Source organism: Elgaria multicarinata, chromosome 20 (genome assembly GCF_023053635.1).
Source record: "Elgaria multicarinata webbii isolate HBS135686 ecotype San Diego chromosome 20, rElgMul1.1.pri, whole genome shotgun sequence".
Taxonomy (NCBI): domain Eukaryota; kingdom Metazoa; phylum Chordata; class Lepidosauria; order Squamata; family Anguidae; genus Elgaria; species Elgaria multicarinata.
Genome location: NC_086190.1, coordinates 5,205,711 through 5,228,265, shown reverse-complemented (window position 1 = coordinate 5,228,265; position 22,555 = coordinate 5,205,711). Strand labels below are relative to the sequence as shown.

Here is a 22,555-nt window from a genome sequence, read left to right as displayed (position 1 = left end):
GAACAAATCTTGACAGTAATGGCTACCTTCTCAGATACTCCAACCTGTTTCTTGCGTATGTTTTACAGGAGCTAAGATGAAGGCTTTTCTAAAGGGTTCTGATGGCATTTTGGCCCTGAGGCCAAAGATCACCACTATAGGAAGGCATGAAGATTCAGACATTCTTCTTAAGGTGATTCTATAAGCATAATGCACAAGTCTTCTGCATGTTGTCCTTATCATTATTATTATTATTATTATTTATTTATATAGCACCATCAATGTACATGGTGCTGTACAGAGTAAAACAGTAAATAGCGAGACCCTGCCGCATAGGCTTACATTCTAATAAAACCATGATAAAACAATAAGGAGGGGAAGAGAAAGCAAACAGGCACAGGGTAGGGTAAGCAGGCACAGGGTAGGGTAAAACTAACAGTATAAAGTCAGAACAAAATCAAGTTTTAAAAGCTTTAGGAAAAAGAAAAGTTTTTAGTTGAGCTTTAAAAACTGCGGTTGAGCTTGTAGTTCTCAAATGTTCTGGAAGAGCGTTCCAGGCGTAAGGGGCAGCGGAAGAGAATGGACGAAGCCGAGCAAGGGAAGGAGAGGCCCTTGGGCAGGCGAGAAACATGGCATCAGAGGAGCGAAGAGCACGAGCGGGGCAATAGTGTGAGATGAGAGAGGAGAGATAGGAAGGAGCTAGACCGTGAAAAGGTCATTAAGGGCACAATCCTATGCATGTTTAGACAGGGGGGGAAATCTTACAGGAAGGCCGGGAGTTGTAGGAATTTTTTTTCTGTCTAAACATGCATAGGATTGTGCCCTAAATGTCTTATAATGTTTTCTAAAAGCATTATTCTGAATTGTCAGTGTGGTGGCATGGTTACAGCAACCTTCCCCAACCTGGTGCCCTCTAGAGGTGTTGGAATGCAATTCCCAGCAGCCTGACTATGGGATTTTGGGAGTTGGAGTCCAACACAGCTGGAGAGCACGCGGTTGGGGAAGGCTGGATTAGCATGTGGGACAGTAAGAGCCTTTTTGATCACCTGCCAGCCAAAATATGTTGTCATCACATATATTGTTGTTGGGCTGCATTTGGCATATCCTGATCAGCAACAGCTCTCCCAGGTCTTTGGCCCTCATACTTCACATTCCTAAATGGTGAAGAAGAAAATGGCATGAAAGGGTCTATAAAGAAGGAAACAGCTCCCAGCTTTCAGGATATAAAATTTATATTAAAAATCCTTCTATGGCAGAATAGAAATCAAAATGCAGAATTAAAATTAAAATCGCAATAAGACAGTATCAAAATAAATTCCATCAGGGCTTCTTCCCACAGGGAAGTTGGTGTGATCTGGCCCTCTGGTAGAATCATAGACTTGGACGGGTGCTTAGAGGTCATCTAGTCCACCCCCCCGCTCAATGCAAGATACAACTACAGCATTGCTGACAAATGGTGGTCCAGCCACTGTTTAAACTCCTCCAGTGAAGGAGACCCCACCCCTCTCAAGGCAGTCTGTTTAGTAGTCGAGGAGCCCTTCCCATTAGGAAGTTTCTCTACTAATGTTTACCCAAAATCTACTCCCTGAAATTTCCACACATAGGGAAGAGGCAACCCAGCTACAGCATCTTATGTTATATCTGCCTGCCTCTCTCTCCTCTTTGTGAGGATAACAAGGCTATTTCTAATGATAATTGCTGGTTGATCTGACTTACCAAAAAATAAAGCAAAACACAGGAAGTCTTTAAAATGTATACGAAACCTGAAAACCATCCGGTGTTTTGCATGGCATTATTCCACTGCGATGAAACAGAATGGGCTGTACCATTACCCAGAAATGGCAATAAAAGCAACCGGCAATGTTATAAAAGTCTGACAGAACGCTCCATTCCAGCCTGCGTCTCTGGGCAGTTTTTATGCTCTTGAGCTCCGAAATGTAATTTTCAGTCCCTAGGGATTGAAGACCACCATGCGGCCATTGAATTCAGCGATTCAGAAAACAGCTTCATTCTTCGGGATTTCAACTCCGCCCATGGAACGTTCGTTAATGATTGCCATATCCAGAATGCAGCGGTGAAAGTGAGCCCTGGAGACGTTTTGCGATTTGGCTCCAATGGACCGATGTTTGAGCTTGTGGTCGAAAATGCTCCTCAGGTAAAGGTGACATCATCAACTTTGTAAGGTCACTGCATAATGCTTTTCTTAGGCCTCTTTCTTTCCCACTGCTTGCATCCGGCGCCCCAGCCTTCAATGTATGCAGGATTTACACCACAGTGGTTGTTTTGCCCAGAGAGCAATGAGAGCAATGAGTCCACATCAAAGCAGTTTGAAGAAATTAACTGTTCCAGCTCTGTACCTGTGGGCCAGCAGCAAGCGCAATGTGAGAGAACTTAAAACAGGTTCACACACTCCACATGAAGCTCATTGGCTGCTCTTGGGCTTAGCCACTATCGGATCTAAACACCCTCACAGGGTTGTTATGAGGATAGAGCAGGGGGTTGGACTCGATGGCCTTATAGGCCCCTTCCAACTCTACTATTCTACGATTCTAGAAGTGGGGGAGGGCTGTGCATTTTCCTGAGCTTCTTGGAGGATGGATGGGATAGAAACGCAATAAATGGGGCTGGTGGTGGAGCGGCCACTGCCGTCAACGTTGTTCAACCATTGGTGGCGATATCACCATGTTTGTAAAAGTATGTGATTGTTGTTTATTCGTTCAGTCGCTTCCGACTCTTCGTGACTTCATGGACCAGCCCACACCAGAGCTTTCTGTCGGCCGTCGCCACCCCCAGCTCCCCCAAGGTCGAGTCCGTCACCTCTAGAATATCCTCCATCCATCTCGCCCTCGGTCGGCCCCTCTTCCTTTTGCCTTCCACTTTCCCTAGCATCAGCCTCTTCTCCAGGGTATCCTGTCTTCTCATTATGTGGCCAAAGTACTTCAGTTTTGCCTTTAATACCGTTCCCGCAAGTGAGCAGTCTGGCTTTATTTCCTGGAGTATGGACTGGTTTGATCTTCTTGCAGTCCAAGGCACTCTCAGAATTTTCCTCCAACACCACAGTTCAAAAGCATCTATCTTCCTTCGCTCAGCTTTCCTTATGGTCCAGCTCTTGCAGCCATAGGTTACTTCGAGGAATACCATTGCTTTAACTATGCGGACCTTTGTTGTCAGTGTGGTGTCTCTGCTCTTAACTATTTGATCAAGATTGGTCATTGCTCTCCTCACAAGACGTCAACGTCTTCTGATTTCCTGGCTGCAGTCAGCGTCTGCAGTAATCTTTGCGCCCAGAAATACAAAGTCTGTCACTGCCTCCACGTTTTCTCCTTCTATTTGCCAGTTATCAATCAAGCTGGTTGCCATAATCTTGGTTTTTTTGAGGTTTAACTGCAACCCAGCTTTTGCACTATGTGATAATCTCCCTTTATTAAAAAGATGTGGATTGTATTTAATGCAAGTTGGAGGCCCACGAGGCATGGGGCAAACGTAAACAATTGAGAAATCCCTGCCCCATCCCAATAGTGCAGTCTTATATAAGAATGCGATGGTGTTAGACTTATTACTAGAGATCTATCATTTTGCTCATTTAACTGAAGCTTGTGCAGTGCAGCCGTTGCAGAAAATTCTGGAAGTTCAAAAAAAATGTCCAGTGCTCCAGCTTTAAGAGCAATTAATTTCTTCCACGCCAAACAAGCAGGGCAGACCTTCTGCCAGCAGGACAGTAGAGTCACTATGCCTGAGCCATATTTGCGTTCTTCATAAGATTCTCTATGGTGAGGGGACTGAGGGGCAAAAAGAAAAAGCAGGACTGCTCATGCCCTTGGGCTTTGTGCTATTAACACGAGACTACTGAACGGTGGGACCCACTAAGTAACTTCCTGCTTGCCTGGCCCTGAATTGCGGAGTTCTCGCCCAGGCAAAAGGAGAGGACCTATAAATGTGACGTGTGAACTATGTAAATGCGTTCAGGCAATTAATGAAGAAACAGTCAATGCAAGTTGAACAAAACAAGAGGCGAAATTAACTATCATAAATGGACAAAAATATGTGTGTACATGTCTATATAACGTCAATGTATATGGCAATCAATCTGTCTTTGCTCAGTATGAACTTAGAATCATAGAATAGCAGAGTTGGAAGGGGCCTACAAGGCCATGGAGTCCAACCCCCTGCTCAATGCAGGAATCCACCCTGAAGCATCCCCGACAGATGCTTGTCCAGCTGCCTCTTGAAGGCCTCTAGTGTGGGAGAGCCCACAACCTCCCTAGGTAACTGATTCCATTGTCGCACTTGACAATGAGCAAATGAACCTCTACTGGAAAAGCTGAACAATAAGCAAAATAGAATCATAGAACAGCAGAGTTGGAAGGGGCCTACAAGGCCATGGAGTCCAACCCCCTGCTCAATGCAGGAATCCACCCTAAAGCATCCCTGACAGATGGTTGTCCAGCTGCCTCTTGAAGGCCTCTAGTGTGTAGTCAAATAATTTACTAATTATAAACTTCCAACAATAAACAATATGGATTTGCATAAAACAATAATAGAATATAGTATACTGACACAGTGATTAACAGTACTCTGTATTTGCTCAGATTAAGCTTCAACAACAGGCAAATACAACTTAAATGGATAGACATCAGGAAAAACTTCCTGACTGTTAGAGCAATACGACATTGGAAGGAGCCTACAAGTCCATCGAGTCCAACCCGCTCAATGCAGGCGTCTACCTTAAAGCATCCCTGACAGATGGCTGTCCAGCTGCCTCCAGGCTCATTGCATCCTGGATTTGGGGGTGGGGGTGGAATTAGGGTGCATATGACGTTTCTCCCATTGCATAAAACTTTGCCCGTACAGGTGTCTTGTCGTCCGGTGAGTCGGCGCACTGCTTGGCCGGGGCTGCTCCAGATACTTACAGAGACAAAAACTCCTCCAGCCGCCGCTGCTGCTGCTCAGTTTCCTTCTCTGCCATCGCAACGGTCCCCGCCCATTAACCGCAGCTGGTCCTACGGAGCAAGCGGGACTTCGCCGCGTCCGCCACTCCGGAAGAGACCCATCAATGCTTGGGGCAGGGCAGTCCCGTCTCCTTCCTTCTCTCCCGATCCTTTCGGCAGGTCGCCTGCAGTTGTATCAGGTATTACACAGCCTTTTCATCTTATTGCCTTTTCACCATTTTTGTGGGGATGGGGGTGGGGGAACCAGTCTGAAGTTCGGGGGAACAGAAGTTTGGGCAATGGGCTTGATTTTGATGCATTGGCCTGAGAGTTTTTCTTCTTCTTTTCATTGAGGTAATTTGAGAGGCAATAATACCACTGGTAACGATGCTGTGTCATTACATAATATCATACCAAGTTCAACCGCAGCTTTTAAAGCTCAGCTAAAAACTTTTCTTTTTCCTAAAGCTTTTAAAACTTGATTTTGTTCTGACTTTATACTGTTAGTTTTACCCTACCCAGTGCCTGTTTACCCTACCCTGTGCCTGTTTGCATTCTCTTCCCCTCCTTATTGTTTCATTATGATTTTATTAGAATGTAAGCCTATGCGGCAGGGTCTTGCTATTTACTGTTCTACTCTGTACAGCACCATGTACATTGATGGTGCTATATAAATAAATAAATAAATAAATAATAATAATACCGATGGGATATTCTGACCACATCAGCAAAGTGTTCAACAGCTGGAGAAGCGAGCTAGCTTTGTTTTAAAGTAGGGGGAAAAGCACCTTTAACTACCTTATGGAAAGTAAGTGAGGAGAAATTCTCTCACTTTCCCAAAAGGTTGCTGTTATTTTCTCTCCCAGCATGGTCTGGTGCAGGGAGGGACAGGGAAAGCGACTCTACTCTAATTGCCAGGAAGTTCATTATGGCTTTTCTAAGAAACCATGATGACTTATCCTGTGGGGAACCTGTGAGCCCTTGGCCTAATTTCAGAATCCCTCTGCAAGTAATCCATTCAGACCTCTGACAACAGCAGTCTGTTGCTTCCCAGGTGGTGGGGATAGACAAGGAGGTGGCAGAAAAAGAAAGAAAGAAAGAGGCATGTCAGAGAGAGAGAGGGAAAAGTTTCCCTGTGAAGGAATGCGACCCTTAACAGAAAAAGGGTTCCCACCCCAACATACACAATGACCTCATGGCACTCTGTAGAGGATCATAAATAAAAACAGGTCCCTGTCCTCAAGGAGCTTACAATCTAAATGTCAACCATGAAGGAGAAAACAGGGAGAAGAGGGAGAAAGAAGGAGAACAACCAGTAGAGGGGGAGAGTCCAGATTGGATGGGGTGGGTGGCTTCATGATGGGTGGGAATGAGAACGGAGGGGTGAAGAGAAGAGAGGGATTTTGAGGAGCAGGTGAGAGAGAGAGAGAGAGGTGGCATCTTGTAAGTTATCGTGACACACTCGATTTCAGCCTGTAGCAGCAGTGGGCACATATTTTCAGATTTGAGTGTCATTGACAAAACCAGCATTTAGCCCCCATGAACTTGAAAGGTGCCAGCTACAGTTGCTGCCGTGTTTTAGTTTTACGTATTTTATGTTTTAAGCACTTTTACAAATAAAAAATGATGAGAAATAACAATGCCGTGTTCCGCTCCCGCCCCTGGCCCCCACTGCTGGTAATCAGGGGCGAGGATGGCTCGTTATATATTTTTGGCAGAATATATAGGAGCAGATCAATGTGGGTTTGTGGTAGGAAGGCATATGCATAATTTAGTGGGTAGAGTTTTAAATGTAATAAATGTAATAAAAAAAGCAAATATTAAGGCAGGTATTATGGCATTAGATATTTTTAAAGCTTTTGATTGTGTGAGCTGGCAGGCACTAAAGAGTATTATAGATAAATTGGGATTTGGAAATAAATTTAAAAATGTAATAGAACAGCTATATTCCCAAAATACGGCGGTAGTGGTGGTAAATGACGGACTTACTGAAAAGATACGACTAGCCAGAGGAACAAGACAAGGATGTCCGCTCTCGCCGGTCCTGTTTGTAATGGTTATGGAAGTTTTGGCGAAGGCACTAAGGGAGGATGAAGAGTTAGAAGGAATTGGAGAGGTAAGGGAAATAAAGTTAAACATGTTTGCGGATGACACTTTATTGACCATTAAGAATCCATTAAGAAAATTAGAAAGAATTAAACATCAGTTGAGGGAATTTGAGGAAATTACAGGGTTAAAAATAAATTGGTCTAAATCAGAGATGATGTTGTTTAACTATACCAAGAAGGAAGAAAAGGATGGGGAATTTAAGGGAATGGAATTGAAAGTTAAGAATGAGATTAAATATTTGGGAATTAAAATTACAAAAAATGTAGAGAATCTTGAAAAGGAAAATTTAACGAGGTTAAAGAAAGAGGTATTAGAGAAATTGGAGAAATATAAAAGATTAAATTTATCTTGGTTCGGAAGAATAGCCTTAATAAAAATGAAGATATTAGCTAAAATTAATTTTGTATTTAGAATGTTACCTATAAAAATATCAGAAACCGAGATAAAAAGTTGGCAAAATATTATTAATAAATATTGTAATGGAGAAAAGAGAGCAAGAGTGAATAAAAATAATTGGTACCTAAGCCAAAAAAAGGGGGGAATGGGTCTCCCAAACATAAAATTATACTACGTAGCAAATAGATTAAGACATGTTGTAGAAGCAATTATGGGAGTAGGAGATTTATATTGGATGGAAGAAAAAACCATAAATAAGGTAGAGATGAATTTGGAGAATGTTTTTTTTAAAGACGGAGGAAGAAAGTGGGTTGGAAGTATAGATAATCCACTCCTGAGGACTCAATGGGAAATTTGGAGTAAATTTAAAGGGAAGCTGCTTCCGAGCAACTCTCCCTTAGCACCGATAATAATGTTAAAGAATTTCCCAGAGGATCTAAAGGGTAGATTATGTAAAATACTAAAAGAGAAAAATAAAATAAGATTAAAGGATTGGGTAAGAGATATTAAAACAAGAGAGGATATGGAAAATTTGTTAAAGGAGAAGAAGCTATCTTGGCTAGAATATGGTCAATTAGAGCAATGGAATAAAAAGTGGATTAAAGATAATAGAATGTGCAGAAAGATGACGAGGTTTGAAGAATTAGTAGTAAGTAAGGAGGAAGGGAAAGGAGGGAGTATAGTTTCAAAAGGATTAATGAGTGAAATATATAAAATATTGTTAGAGAAGGAGTTTAGAGAGAATACAGAGAAAATGGTTTGGGAATCAGATTTGAAGATACAAATAGGGCGACAGAGCTGGGAGGGACTATGGAAACAAAGAGTGTTGAGAAGTTTATCAGTAAGAATAAAGGAGAATTATTTTAAAATCCTATGGAGGTGGTACCTAACCCCGGTTAGATTGAATAAGATAAGTGATCAACATTCAGCAAATTGTTGGAGAGGTTGTGGGGAAAAAGGAACGTATTTACATATGTGGTGGCAATGCAAATATGTACAAAGATTATGGAAGATGGTGTTCTCAGAAATTGAAGAAATAGTGGGAATGAAAATAGAACAAACACCAAAAATAGCATTGCTGTCACTATTTGAAGATATAAAGTGTGGAAAAGGAACTATAGAGCTGATATCGAATTTGTTGGTTGCAGCACGACTGATGGTAGCTAGGAACTGGAAGGTCCAAGGGGAATATACTATTGAGGAATGGTACAAAGAAGTATGGGATATAGCCATTAATGATAAACTGACATGTAATATTAAGTGGAGAAAAGGCGTAACTAAAATAAATGAGTTCGAAGGAATTTGGAAACAGTTCCTAGTGTTTGTGTTTACTAAGGGAAGTGGGAAACCACCAGCAGAAGAAACGATTAGATTTTGGACTCAAGAATGATCCCGAGGTGGGGGGTGCACTTTTATGTTAAGAACGAAGATGTTGTAGTATGATAAGGTATATGTAATAGTTTTTGATATTTGTACTCAACAATCATTCAATATGTATGCAGCAGATATTTGATGTTTTTTTTTCTTATTGTGTTTTGTTTCAGTTATATTTTGCTAATGTTTATCTATGTTTATATAGTGTTGAAAATGAATAAAAATTTAAAAAAAAAAAAAAAAAAAAAGTGCTTGAAACTGAGTTGCAGAGAAGCGCAATCGTGCGGAGTAATTAACAAGTACCGTTAAGCTCAGTCTGTCTTTCCTTGCGTGGTGTTAACTGTTTGACCGTCTGTTCTATTCCAGGAGATGGAGCTGCTACAAGCACTCATCAAGGGGACGCGCTTTTCAAGGAGAGGGTGAGGTGCCTGTGTGGAAGTGTACAATACCTCTGAGAGATGGGCCTTGAAGCCGGTTTCGTAGGCCGCCAAAGAGCCCTCTAAGGCCCAGTGGGGAAATACTCTTCCAGGATTTGTGCCAGCTAAAGTTTCCCCCGTTTCTTTTTGGTGTTCTGGAGAGAGGCTGATGCATTCTCCTCGATCATCCTTTCTTGCTCAGTGGGGAAGGCTACTGGTGATAAACACAGGCTGAGGCCTCATGTGCTCCAGACTGCAAAGAATCAGCAGTGCTGGAACAGGACTCTTAAAACTAGAGTCTTTGCAACGTACTAAAACTTTGCAATGCACAAGAGGATAGGTCCCTGCCCCAAGGAGTGTACAATCTAAATTTAACATGGAGGAGGCAACGGCAGGAGGGGAGGGAAATGGAAGAAGTGTTTATTTCTTCTTGGTATTTCTACCCATCCTTTTGCAAGTTTCTTAGGATGCCTCAAGGGCAAGGTGAAAAACAATTTTTAAATGCATATAAGAAAACTTATCAACAATTAGATATATGAAAGCAGCATGAAACTAATTCAGCACCGATGATCCATCAGTTAAAAGCTAAAATGTGAAAAGACCTCGGGAAAATTAAAAAAGGTCTTTACCTGGCACTGAAATGATGTCGGAGTAGGTGCCAGGCAAGCCTCTCTGAGAAGAACACTCTGTAGCCAGGGTGCCATCACTCAAAAGGCCCTTTCATTGCACTAGTTACCTGCCACACTGCACCTGGCTGGGGCACTTGGAAAATGTTTTAGAGATCAGGCAGGAACAAGTGAGAACCGTTCATCCTTGGTCCCAAGCTGTAGAGGGCTTTTGAAGTCCAAACCAGCCATTTCAATATGTATTTATGTATTTCAGTTAGAGAGTGCTTGAATATTGGTTTGATAAGAATTTTGCTACATGGTGGATTTAAGGGTTTAATTGGGGCATGTGAAAAACCTCATGCAAACACCTGGCTCGTCTCGTGCAATGACGTAAAATGAATATTGACTAGAATAAGAGCTCTGGCATTTCATAGAAAACGAGGGTTCGTGTTCTTGAGGAAAACGGGGGGGGGGAATGGCGGCCTGTTGGGGAACGAGTCGCCTATGACATCACAAGCAGCTGTATTTCTGCGCGCAGGACGAGGTGATTTTGAAAATGGGAAATGAAATCAGTCGCCTCTCCAGCTTTGAAAGCGAGTACGATCGCAAAGACGCGGTGATAGCAAATCTTCAGAGCGAGATCACAGCAATGGCAGAGAAGGGAACAGTCACGCTTGCCAAGAAAGAGGCTGAGTTTCGTCAGAAGCTGGCGGCTCTTGAGCAAGACGTGGGTGCAAAGACAGAAGAGATGAAAGCCCTGAGAGAGCAGGTAGGGCGCTACCCTCTGTACTGATGGGGTCCTGAGGCTTAGAAACATAGGAAGCTGCCTTATACTGAATCAGACCATTGGCTAAGAATTGCCTACGCTGACCGGCAGGGTATTCCAGGGTATCACACCTACCTGGATATGCCAGGGATTGAACCCAGGACTTTTGCACGTAGAATATGTGCTCTTGGTGCTCATAGTCAAAGCATGGTTTTATTTATTTATTTATTTATTTATTTCACTTATATACCGCTCCCATAGCCGGGGCTCTCTGGGCGGTTTACAGAAATTCTAAAATTAAGATAAAAACGAGTATACAAAATTTAAAATTCTAAAACACAGAACATACACACATAAAGCATTAAAAACGGTTAAAAACTAAACATGTGGGTGATTAAGATGTGCCGCCATATGCCTGGGCAAACAGGAAAGTCTTAACCTGGTGCCAGAAAGATAGCAGCGTTGGTGCCAGGTGAGCCTCGTCAGGGAGATCATTCCACAGTCTGGGGGCCACCACCGAAAAGGCCCTATCCCTCGTTGCCACACTCAGAGCCTCTCTCGGAGTAGGCACCCAGAGGAGGACCTTAGATGTTGAACGTAGTGACCGGGTATATTCACGTCAGGAGAGACGTTCCGTCAGGTATTGTGGTCCCAAGCTGTGTAAGGCTTTATAGGTCAGAACCAGCACCTTGAATTGGGCTCGGAAACATACAGGCAGCCAGCGCAAGCGGACCAGAGCAGGTGTTATATGGTCAAACCTTCTGGTTCCCAAAATCAATCTGGCCGCTGCATTTTGCACGAGCTGCAGCTTTCGAACCGTCTTCAAAGGAAGCCCTGCGTAGAGGGCATTGCAGTAATCTAACTTGGAGGTTACCAGAGCATGGACAACTGAAGCCAGGCTGTCATGTCCAAGGCTCGCGTGCTTTCTCTTTCTGATTCCTTCTCCTCTAATTTCCTCTGACTTCCTGATTGTGGCATCGTTTTCCCAGTATGGACATAACAGCAAACTATAGTTTGCCATAAATCCGGAGGTCAAAGAGGGAATTGGAGTATGTGGGTGGAGGAGGAAGCACAACCCTGTTTGGCTGTTTAAGTCTGAACCGGCTCTTCCCGTGTTTTCACCTGCGATGCTTAAAATGGTTCTTGCATCCGTCTTTTAATCCTTATATCCAGCCTGTCTAGTGTTTTGTATGCATGCAACAGAAATGTGTCACGTAATCCGAATCGGCGTGAAAATCCGCTGAGTTTCTCTCTTGTTTCTACTACCCTTTTCGCAACAGATCAACAATTTGCAGCAAAACACCAGCGAAGTCTTGTGCCATTCCCTTTCTGAACGAGACCTACAAATTGCACACTGGAAGCAAGAGAATGAGACGCTGAAGAAGAATTATTCTCTTACAATGGGTATATTTTGTCTAAGCAGCAATGTCTTTTCTGGATGCTTCTTTTGTTGAGTTTCAGGTCTCTCGGTTTATGTGCTCGTTTATCTGCTTTTATACTTTCTGACCTTTCTTTGTGAAGGTCAGAATTGCAGGCTAAGACTGCTTAGCATTAATAGTCAAAGAGTAGAGCAGTTGATCAGGCATCATTCAATATATCTACATCTGCCACTCACCTCTCTGAGGAGACTGCAGACGTGAGGTCCTGGTTCCTCTCTATTCGGCCCTGGTTAGGCCTCATCTAGAGTATTGCGTCCAGTTCTGGGCTCCACAATTCAAGAAGGACGCAGACAAGCTGGAGCGTGTTCAGAAGAGGGCAACCAGGATGATCAGAGGTCTAGAAACAAAGCCCTATGAAGAGAGACTGAAAGAACTGGGCATGTTTAGCCTGGAGAAGATAAGATTGAGGGGAGACATGAGAGCACTCTTCAAATACTTGAAAGGTTGTCACACAGAGGAGGGCTAGGATCTCTTCTCAATCCTCCCAGAGTGCAGGACACGGAATAACGGGCTCAAGTTAAAGGAAGCCAGATTCTGGCTGGACATCAGGAAAAACTTCCCGACTGTTAGAGCAGTACGACAATGTTAGCAGTACGACAACCTCTAGGGAGGTTGCGGGCTCTCCCACACTAGAGGCCTTCAAGAGGCAGCTGGACAACCATCTGTCAGGGATGCTTTAGGGTGGATTCCTGCCTTGAGCAGGGCGTTGGACTCGATGGCCTTGTAGGCCCCTTCCAACTCTGCTATTCTATGATTCCCTTCAAGCTCCTTCTGGATCATGAGGCAGAGAAGAAATCTAAATAAATAGATAGATCATAGCTCTCAGTCAGACAAATCCTGAATCTTCTTTCACAGACATTTACAAAAAGTTTTGAGACATCATTGTGAAGATCCACCACCCCCTCCATGGTTTGTTTTGGTTTAAAATAATGATACATTTTTTATTGTTTGTTATCACAGGGCTGGTGACCAGTTTGCAAAAAGACCTTACATCAAAGGACCAGAAAATACAGCAGTTGAAGATGGATGCTGAGAAGTTAAGAACAGAGAGCAGGGAGAAGGACAAGCAGCTTGCCCATGTATCGGCCCAGGTGAACACTTCATGTCTCTCAATTCCCTGCTTTCAGATGTGCCCTCAAGGTGCATACAGACGTGCCTTCAACAGAGGCTTCACTGCATTTGATTGGCCTAGGGCGGAAGCTTGGCTTCCCAGTGCCCCATAATGCTTTTGTCAGTTGTGCTTAACAGAAATCAAGTTTGAGCAAGACCTTGGCATAGTGCTACTGATTGGATCCCTTGTGGCCCCAATAACTAGCCCCCACCCCCTCCCAAACAAGCAGGGTGTCCCAGCCCTCTAAGGCTGAGGTTTCTGCTGACACGGAGGAAGAGGAAGGGTCCGAACCAGTGCGCAGACCTTCACAAGTATGATTGGATCCACCTTGGTCCTTTCGATCCCCTCTGACTCCCAAGGAGTGGGCCTCGGATTCCCCCAGGGAGCAGGGAGGCCCTGAGGAGCATTCCCCAGCTAGCTTCTTGCTCTCCAGATTCTCACCGCCCAGAAGAAACCAGCACTTGAGGAGTTGGAGTTCCCAGTAGGATTCCACCATCAGTTGCTGTGAAGCCAGTGCTGGGGTCATTGGTCTTACCAACCTGCAGGATTGCTACCATTTTCTTAAATCCGAGTTCACAGTCTGAGCCAGCTTCTACAGTTCTATCCGGGGTTCTGTTCCTGTTGTACTCTGGAACCACTTCTGCCACCGTCCACCCCCCGTGCCCCTTTGCTTGAGCTGCCATCTTATAGGAATGGCAGAAACAGTTCTGGAAGAGGATGTCGGGTCCCTGCTGCCGTTGCTGCTGGAGTCCATTGCAAGTGCACCTCCTAGCGGTACAGGTGCTGGCCCTAGCAGGACCGCAGTCGCCAACCACACGCCCCTCCTGGATGGGCTTACCTGGTACAGACGCCATGTTACAACCCTCAGAACTCCCTGCTCGACATGACATTGAGGGAGTTGCAACGTGGCAGCCAATCAGAACCGAGCAGCCACCCAGCTCCCAGCAGTGCCCACACCCCACGGGCCAGGGTAATTATAAAAGTGATCTGGGAATTGGATGTCCACGTTTTCAGATATATTGGCAAGAAAAAATGTTGACGATTATAGGTGTTGCAGTCCCTCGAACCATTGGTTTTGATTTTAGCATATTTTAAAGAGTGTTTTTTCCCCCCATAGAATCATTCATAGAATAGCAGAGTTGGAAGGGGCCTACAAGGCCATCAAACCCCCTGCTCAATGCAGGAATCCACCCTAAAGCATCCCCGACAGATGCTTGTCCAGCTGCCTCTTGAATGACTCTAGTGTGGGAGAGCCCACAACCTCCCTAGGTCACTGATTCCATTGTCATACTGCTCTAACAGTCAGGAAGTTTTTCCTGATGTCCAGCTGGAATCTGGCTTCCTTTAACTTGAGCCCATTATTCCGTGTCCTGCACTCTGGGAGGATCAAGAAGAGATCCTGGCCCTCCTCTGTGTGACAACCTTTTAAGTCTTTGAAGAGTGCTCTCATGTCTCCCTTCAATCTCCTCTACGCCAGGCTAAACAGGCCCAGTTCTTTCAGTCTCTCTTCATAGGGCTTTGTTTCCTGACCCCTGATCATCCTGGTTGCCCTCCTCTGAACACGCTCCAGCTTGTCTGCATCCTTCTTGAATTGTGGAGCCCAGAACTGGACGCAATACTCTAGATGAGGCCTAACCAGGGCCGAATAGAGAGGAACTAGTACCTCACGTGATTTGGAAGCTATACTTCTATTAATGCAGCCCAAAATAGCATTTGCCTTTCTTGCAACCATCCAGGCTGTGAGGAATAATTAATTTCCCCCTTGGTAATGAAAGTAGAGTTTTAGTAGCACTATACTAGAAGAAGATTCCATCTAAATGGCTTTGGGGGGGGGGAAAAAAACGCTAGTTGGTTATGAGGTGCCATGAAATTAATATATAGAATGTAATTTAGAGAAGAGAAAATTAATCTTAGTGAAGGTGCCAAGGTAATTTAAAGTATTGGGAGAAAAATCATAATTTAAGAATTGGCTGGATTTAATGGATTAGGAAGAAATTGATTTTAGTCTTGCTTTCCTGAATAAGTAGGACTTGATGATGAATGATTAATGGTTCGGATAAATTTTTATTAAGTTAAATCTTTATATAGTATTGGTTTCTGTGATAAAGTATGTACACTTCTGTGAAATACTCTGATATACTCATGTGGAGCGTTTTGGACTTCCGAAATGTATCTCCTTTCTCTCTTTATCATAAAGCTGAAAAGTGTGGGGGAAATGAGGTGGAACTAGGTTTTTTAAAAAAGATTTCTTTGAAACGTAGTAAATGTAATATAAGAACTTAGGAAGAGCCCTGATGCTGGATCAGAACACGGGTCCATCTAGTCCAGCCTTCTGTTCACACAGGGGCCAACCAGGGACCCACAAAGCAGGACATGGTGCAACAGCACCCTCCCGCCCATGTTCCCCAGCAACTGGTGCACACAGGCTTACTGTCTCTTGATACTGGAGGTAGCACATAGCCCTCAGGACTAGTAGCCATGAATAGCCTTCTCCTCCAGGGATTTATCCAACCCCCTTTTAAAGCCATCCAAATTGGTGGCCATCATAGACTGACAATGCAGTCCTATGTGTGCTGACTCAGAAGTAAGTCCTATTGAGTTCATTGGGACTTCTCAGGTAAATTTATTTAGGTTTACTATAATCCTATATCAGCCTTCCCTAATTTGGTGCCCTCTGGATGTGTTGGATCACAGTTCCCAGCACCCTGAGCCAGCATGGTCATGATCCATGTCGCCTGGGAACGATGGGTATTGTAGTTCACCAGATCCTTAGTGCACCAGGTTGAGGAAGTCTGCTATACAATTTACCTGGGAGTCAAGTCACATTGAAAATGGGGCGTATTTCAGAGTAGACACGTATAGCCTTGCACTGTTAATCACCAATTAACACTCCATACCACAATCCTATTACAGGCCTACTCAAAAGTAAGTCCTGCTGAGTTCTGTGGGGCTTACTCCCAGGAAAGTGGGTATATGATCGCAGCCTGATTTTAACTGCTTTTTTTAAGTATTTGTTTTTTGTTTCTCTTTATAATTAGTCACCACAATGTCAGGTATTATACATGATCTATGTAAAACAATTCTTTAATGAAACATAAATTAAAAAACAAGATTTGTCACAGAAATGCTCAGTTTGCAAGCAAGAACCTTTAAAATCTTTAGTTCTTTTTATTTTATTTTTTCTTTCAGGCCACAAATGCCCTAAATAGCATAGGTATGTGTGGGCCAGGCAGCTAGAATCATAGTATCATAGAATAGCAGAGTTGGAAGGGGCCTACAAGGCCACCGAGTCGAACCCCCTGCTCAATGCAGGAATCCACCCTAAAGCATCACTGACAGATGCTTGTCCAGCTGCCTCTTGAATGACTCTAGTGTGGGAGAGCCCACAACCTCCCTAGGTCACTGGCTCATTGTTGTACTGCTCTTGAGTTCGAATTGTCGTACCTTCTTGAGTTCGAATGCCACCTCTGCCTACCCTCCAGTAGGGTGATGCTATTCCAGGAGGAGTGACTAGCGAGGAGTGTTTAACTAAAGTGTGTTTACCTTACTAGCTAATTAGCAGATGTGTAATTAGTTACCACTGAGGAAATGCCAGGCCTGCAGTAATTCCTGCTACTGCTGTCGGTGGCAGTTCTGGGGCATCTTCTCTCATAGAATCATAGAATAGCAGAGTTGGAAGGGGCCTACAAGGCCATCGAGTCCAACCCCCTGCTCAATGCAGGAATCCACCCTAAAGCATCCCCGACGGATGCTTGTCCAGCTGCCTCTTGAATGCCTCTAGTGTGGGAGAGCCCACAACTCAGGCCGTGGGGAGAGTTTCGGCTGCAGAAACTGCTGCTTTACCGCTCTGTGCCACATGAGGAGGGTCTCTAAAGAAGAGAGAAAGAAGGTCTCTCCTTCGGAGGCTTTCCCCAAGGAAGGAAGGCTGCCTTGAGCTGGTGGATAACTGGCATTTTGAGTCCATCCTGTTATAGCTCTGTGATACAGTGGTCGTTCCCAACCACCCCGACTTGGGTGTGAGGCTGTTGCAGAGTTCTGGAATATATAGAAGCCTGAAACTGGTTGCTGTTGCCAGCATTTTGATTGGATTTTTCTTTTGTTTTTTTAAAATTTTGGAATTGTGCAGTTAGAGCCTTGTCCTTAGATCGCCAGAGTGCCAATAAGGCACCATTGTGTGTTCCACTAGCGCCAGTGAGAATACAATAGACATCTTTCCTGCTTGACCATGTCTTCCTTCGTTGCTGTTTGTTGCAGTGCTCTAGAATTAAAGAGGAAACGAAGCGCGAACTCAGAGAGAGAGACGTAAATGCCTATCAGAATGTGAGTTAGCCTCCAGTTACCTCAGTTATTAGCATGCTCAGCTGCAGGTTTTGAATGAAAGAAGAATTTACTGGCAGTTTAACCTTGGATTTATTTTAGTAATAAGCATTACAAGTGGGGCCTGCAACACGATGTTGCAGTACATCCTCTTCTCCTCCCTCCTGTTTCTCAGCGGCCGGGTTATGGCTACCGTCCTGTCGGCACTCACCACCTGAGTTCGCAATTAGAAGGAGTGATTAAAGATTGGGTAGAATTTCACTGTTATTGACATAGAAATTGCATCTTGAAAGCAACTAACTGCATGGCTGTTAGGAGAAACGTTGCTTCCGTAGAATTTGGAAGCTGTGACTATCGCCCGACCCAGAGCAGCTCTGCATGCATTTCTCACACACTAACTCTAATCCCTGGCGGAAGGGCTGCCGTGATGGTCTGCCAACTGATCATGCTTTCCCGGGTGCCTTTGCAGCAAATCTCCGAGCTGGAGCTGCAAGTGAAGAGATCCGAAGACGAAATAAAGAAGCACCGGGCAGAGCAGGAAACCTTATCCAAAAGGCTTGTTGAAAAAACGAAGGTAAATGCCCGTTTTCTTCCAGTTTTAGCAAAGGCGTCCTCGTCCTCCAACGCAAGGCTTGCGACCCTGGGAGTGAGCACCTGCGGCCACACATCCCCCATCTGCAAATAAAAAGATGGGAAGGATTTATTCCTTTTCCTTTTTACCTGTGATTTCACAAATGACACTTTGAAGGAGAGCCAGTGTGGTGTAATGGCTAAAATGTCAGACTGGGAGTCGGGAGATCCGGGTTCTAGTCCCCACTCGGCCATGGAAACCCACTGGGTGACTCTGGGCCAGTCACGGACTCTCAGCCCAACCTACCTCACAGGGTGGTTGTTGTGAGGATAACATGGAGAGGAGGAGGAGGATTATGTACCCCGCCTTGGGTTCCTTGGAGGAAAAAGGCGAGATACAAATGCAATAATAAATAAAAATAAATAAGGAGCAGGGGAGTGGAAGTTTTGTCTTGTTCAGGTCCAGCGCCAGAGGTTTGGCATGGCCGGGCACCTGCCAGGGCCCACATGCCAGCAGGGGCTCTTCTTCCAGACCTCCTGAGCACCTGTGGCCCTCTTGCTCCTTCTCCTTGCTGTCGCTGCCTCTCCACCCGCCCCGAGCAAGTGAGCAGGGAGTGGAGCAGCCCCTTCCCCTTACGTTGCCCTGTGGGTGGTAGTGTGGATTGGGCCCAGAAGGAGAGGGCAAGTGGACGGGCAACAGAAGGAACAGCAGTGAGGAGGATGAGGGCCGTGCTCAAGACGTCTCGCCCAAGGGCTCTGGAGCCAGCAGTGGCTTGGTTTAACAAGGAAGTAGAAAACTCGTATGTATTATAAGAGTCACGCTGGGCCAGGGGCGGGCAACCTTTTGAGTTTATCGGCCAAATCGGCCCCTGCAGAACCTTTCAGGTGCCGCATGAGTAGGTGGGGTTAACAGTGAATAAGGTGGCAGTGGGTGGGCCTAAGACGCACGTAGACGCATTTATTTCTTTATTACATTTATGTCCTGCCTTTTTTCCCTCCAAGGAACCCAAGGCGGCATACATAATCCTCCTCCTCTCCATTTTATCCTCACAACAACAACCCTGTGAGGTGGGCTGGGCTGAGAGTCCGTGACTGGCCCAAAGTCACCCAGTGGGTTTCCATGGCCGAGTGGGGCCTAGAACCCAGATCTCCCGACTCCCAGTCCAACACTCTAACCACTATACCACATTTCCCTCTCTCTCTCTCTCTCGATCGCATCAAGAGCCTTTGGGGGGGGAGCAGCCTTTTATTGATGCACACGCGTGCTTCTTTGCACGGATGAAACGCTACACAGAAGGAATCGCAAAATGCGACTGTATTGTAACAAGTTTGCTTTTGGGGTGGGGGCAATGTTTTACCTATCACGTGTGCACATTAGTGATGTAGAAATTGTGGGTGTGGTGGTGGGGAGGAGAGATTCAGACTGATGGAAGGAACTGAACACTGCAGTAAGCCATGCATGCACAGCACTCGGTAAAGAAAATCAGAAATAAATAATAAGTCCTGGCGGTGAGTTTATCACTGCCCACGTGCCACCAGAAGTGGACTTTCTCACCACCAGATGGCGAAATAGTCACGAATGAATGAATGGGCAGGCTGTGACTTTATCCCACCCCAGAGGCTGGGTCAGCCCAGAAAGGCACATTCCAACCCCAGTGATGCAGAGAGAGTTCGGTGGATTAGAGAAGGAGTTTTCGACAGGTGAAAGGGAAAGACCTACGTTATGGCGGGCTGCTTGCTCTTAGATTGGCCCAGAAAGCCTGCGGTGTCTCTTTCATGCCCCCCATTTTTGTGAACTGCCCAGAGAGCTTCAGCTATTGGGCGGTATAAAAATGTAATAAATAAATAAATAAAATTGAGCTGCTGAAAGAATAAAATATAAAGGCCTAACGTTACACCTGGAAACAGGGTCTGGAGACTTCACCGCGTGTTCCTCTTCCACATGCTTCTGGGTCTTCTCCTGTCAACAGTTGCCCAACCCCACCTCAGCTGTCCTGCAAGCTGCATTTGATTTATTTATCGCTGTTTTATCCCAGCCGTTATCCAGGAAGCTCAGGGTCGTATATCATGGTCTCCCCCAGTCTAGGGTGACCCTATGAAAAGGAGGACAGGGCTCCTGTATCTTTAACAGTTGCATAGAAAAGGGAATTTCTGCAGGTGTCATTTGTATATATGGGGAACCTGGTGAAATTCCCTCTTCATCACAACAGTTAAAGCTGCCCTCTTTTAAATCTGGTCACTCTAGTATAGCTCCTGCAGCTTTAACTGTTGTGATGAAGAGGGGATTTCACCAGGTTCTCCATATGTACAAATGACACCTGCTGAAATTCCCTTTTCTGTGCAACTGTTAAAGATATAGGAGCCCTGTCCTCCTTTTCATAGGGTCACCCTACCCAAGTCTTACCGTCACAACTCCCCTGGGAGGTAGATCAGGCTGACAGCAACTGGCCACCCAGTGAGCTTCATGACTGGGTTGGGATTTGAACCTGGGCCTCCCCGATCTAAGTCCAACACTAGTCACGACACCGCACTCTGGTAGTGGCCGGACCACAGATACAGAGGTGGGGCCACGTAACCATCTTCAGCCAGTTTTTACTTGGAATTCATTGCACTAATTGCTCCCAGGGCAACAGAATTCCCATCACAGTGCATTATTTATTCTTCTTTTATTTGAAATATTTTTAGTCCAACTCTTAGGGCACAAAGCTAAAAGGCTCACAAGATAAAAACAATGCAACAGTATGCCTCGTAATTAATAAAAGCCAGTGGCAATAATAAAACATACGTCACACACACACGTACTAAAGCCAGAAGCAATTGCAATCAAAACCATTAAAAGCCCAGTAGAAGGGGGAGGGGGAACCTCAGGAGAAATCTAAGGAAAAGAGCTCTATGGAAAAACTGAAATGCTGACCCTCCGGGAGGGGCACAAGGTAAGCCTGCAAAGCGGTGTGCAGTGACCTTACAAAATGTGAGGCGTGTTTTCTGCCAGCAGAGATATTTTCCTAGAAGAGTAGAGTTGGAAGGGGCCTCTAAGGCCATGGAGTCCAACCCCCTGCTCAATGCAGGAATCCTCCCTAAAGCATCCCTGACAGATGGCTGTCCAGCTGCCTCTTGAAGGTCTAAAGCATCCCTGATGGATGGCTGTCCAGCTGCATCTTCAATGCCTCTAGGGTGGGAGAGCCCACCACCTCCCTAGGTCACTGATTCCATTGTCATACTGCTCTAACAGTCAGGAAGTTTTTCCTGACGTCCAGCCGGAATCTGGCTTCCTGTCACTTGAGCTGATTATTCCGTGTCCTGCACTCTGGGAGGATCGAGAAGAGATCCTGGCCCTCCTCTGTGTGACAACCTTTCAAGTACTTGAAGAGTGCTCTCATGTCTCCCCTCATTCTTCTCTTCTCCAGGCTAAACATGCCCAGTTGTTTCAGTCTCTCTTCATAGGGTCTTGTTTCCAGACAAAGGAAGAGGTCTTGAGATTTGTGCTAAATTCCGTACTGAGTCACGGCCTCCGTGCAGCACCTTTCCTTGGGCATGGAGTGAAAATCCCTCGCACCGTATTTTCTTGTACAGCCCACCTATTCCCAGGCTTCCATTGTTTTAGGCTGAAGGGGACCTGAAGAAAGAGTTCGAGAAGAGATCCCAGCAATTGCAAGAGATGGGGCGCAGGGAGCGCCTCCTGAAGTCGGACATGGAGCTCACAGCCTCTCAGGTAGGAGCAGCTGAAACGGCAGTTTATGGGGCTGCACTGCAGGCGAGAGAGGTAGAGCGCACTCTGCACGTGTAGAAAGTTGCAGCCCCACCCCACGCTTCCACAGGCATGGATTGGCGTGGGAAGTGGGAGTAATGTGTCTTCCCAGCCCACTGTATCTCTGCAATTAAAATCCACCCTCGGCCGTTTTCCACGCTTCTTTTCTCCCGTTAGGTGCAGTGCTTTCGAAACCAAGTCGTTGAAACTCTCTTCCCTCTGCTTCCAGAGAAGTCAGTCACGGATCAGCAGGTGCGGTCTTTCTAGGGCTGGTGCCTTTTGACGGAAGGAGATTCATATTATGCCGTGGGCCACCCGCCGCTCGTTAAGCCAGTACATCTCTCTCCCTCAGCCAGGGCCTCCTGTCAGGGCCGTTAACAGGCCCTGACAGAAGGGGGTTTTGTGCCACTGATTTGTCCAGCCTGAGCGTGGGGTTTGTGGGAGAAAGGACCTGGAAACGAAGCGGTTTGGGATTTGAACAGAGAAAGGAGAACTGACGCGGTTTGGGCTTAGAACTAGCACTGCCGCCCGCCTTACTAGCAACTTGCTTCTCTGCCTCTTATTTTTTTTTAAAGTAGCCAGATATTACGACCAACATTTCCAAGTTCTGACTCTTGGGCCTCACCACCCGTTTCTGTACTCCGCCCTCCTCCATTTCCTTCCGGTGCAGTGGTGGATTTGTGTTGCACGAGGCCCGAGGAGAGCCAGGTTCAAAATCCTCGCTCCGCCACGGAGTCCAACGGTTCACCGTGGGCCTCTCAGTATCTCTCAGCCTAACCTACTTCACAGGGCTA

At 45.5% G+C, this 22,555-nt stretch overlaps 1 protein-coding gene across 1 annotated transcript in view; it reads left to right on the top strand.

Moving 5' to 3' along the window:
- The first annotated feature begins 76 nt into the window (after positions 1-76).
- FHAD1 (forkhead associated phosphopeptide binding domain 1) overlaps positions 77-22,555 on the top strand; it is a 58,041-nt gene continuing 35,562 nt past the window's right edge. Inside the window, exons 1-11 of the mRNA XM_063145439.1 lie at positions 77-172; positions 1,928-2,134; positions 4,831-5,107; positions 9,153-9,205; positions 10,349-10,579; positions 11,857-11,980; positions 12,976-13,106; positions 17,381-17,446; positions 17,913-18,017; positions 21,618-21,725; positions 21,939-22,013. Coding sequence (XP_063001509.1) covers positions 77-172; positions 1,928-2,134; positions 4,831-5,107; positions 9,153-9,205; positions 10,349-10,579; positions 11,857-11,980; positions 12,976-13,106; positions 17,381-17,446; positions 17,913-18,017; positions 21,618-21,725; positions 21,939-22,013 — 1,473 coding nt within the window. The remainder of the gene's footprint in view (positions 173-1,927; positions 2,135-4,830; positions 5,108-9,152; positions 9,206-10,348; positions 10,580-11,856; positions 11,981-12,975; positions 13,107-17,380; positions 17,447-17,912; positions 18,018-21,617; positions 21,726-21,938; positions 22,014-22,555) is intronic.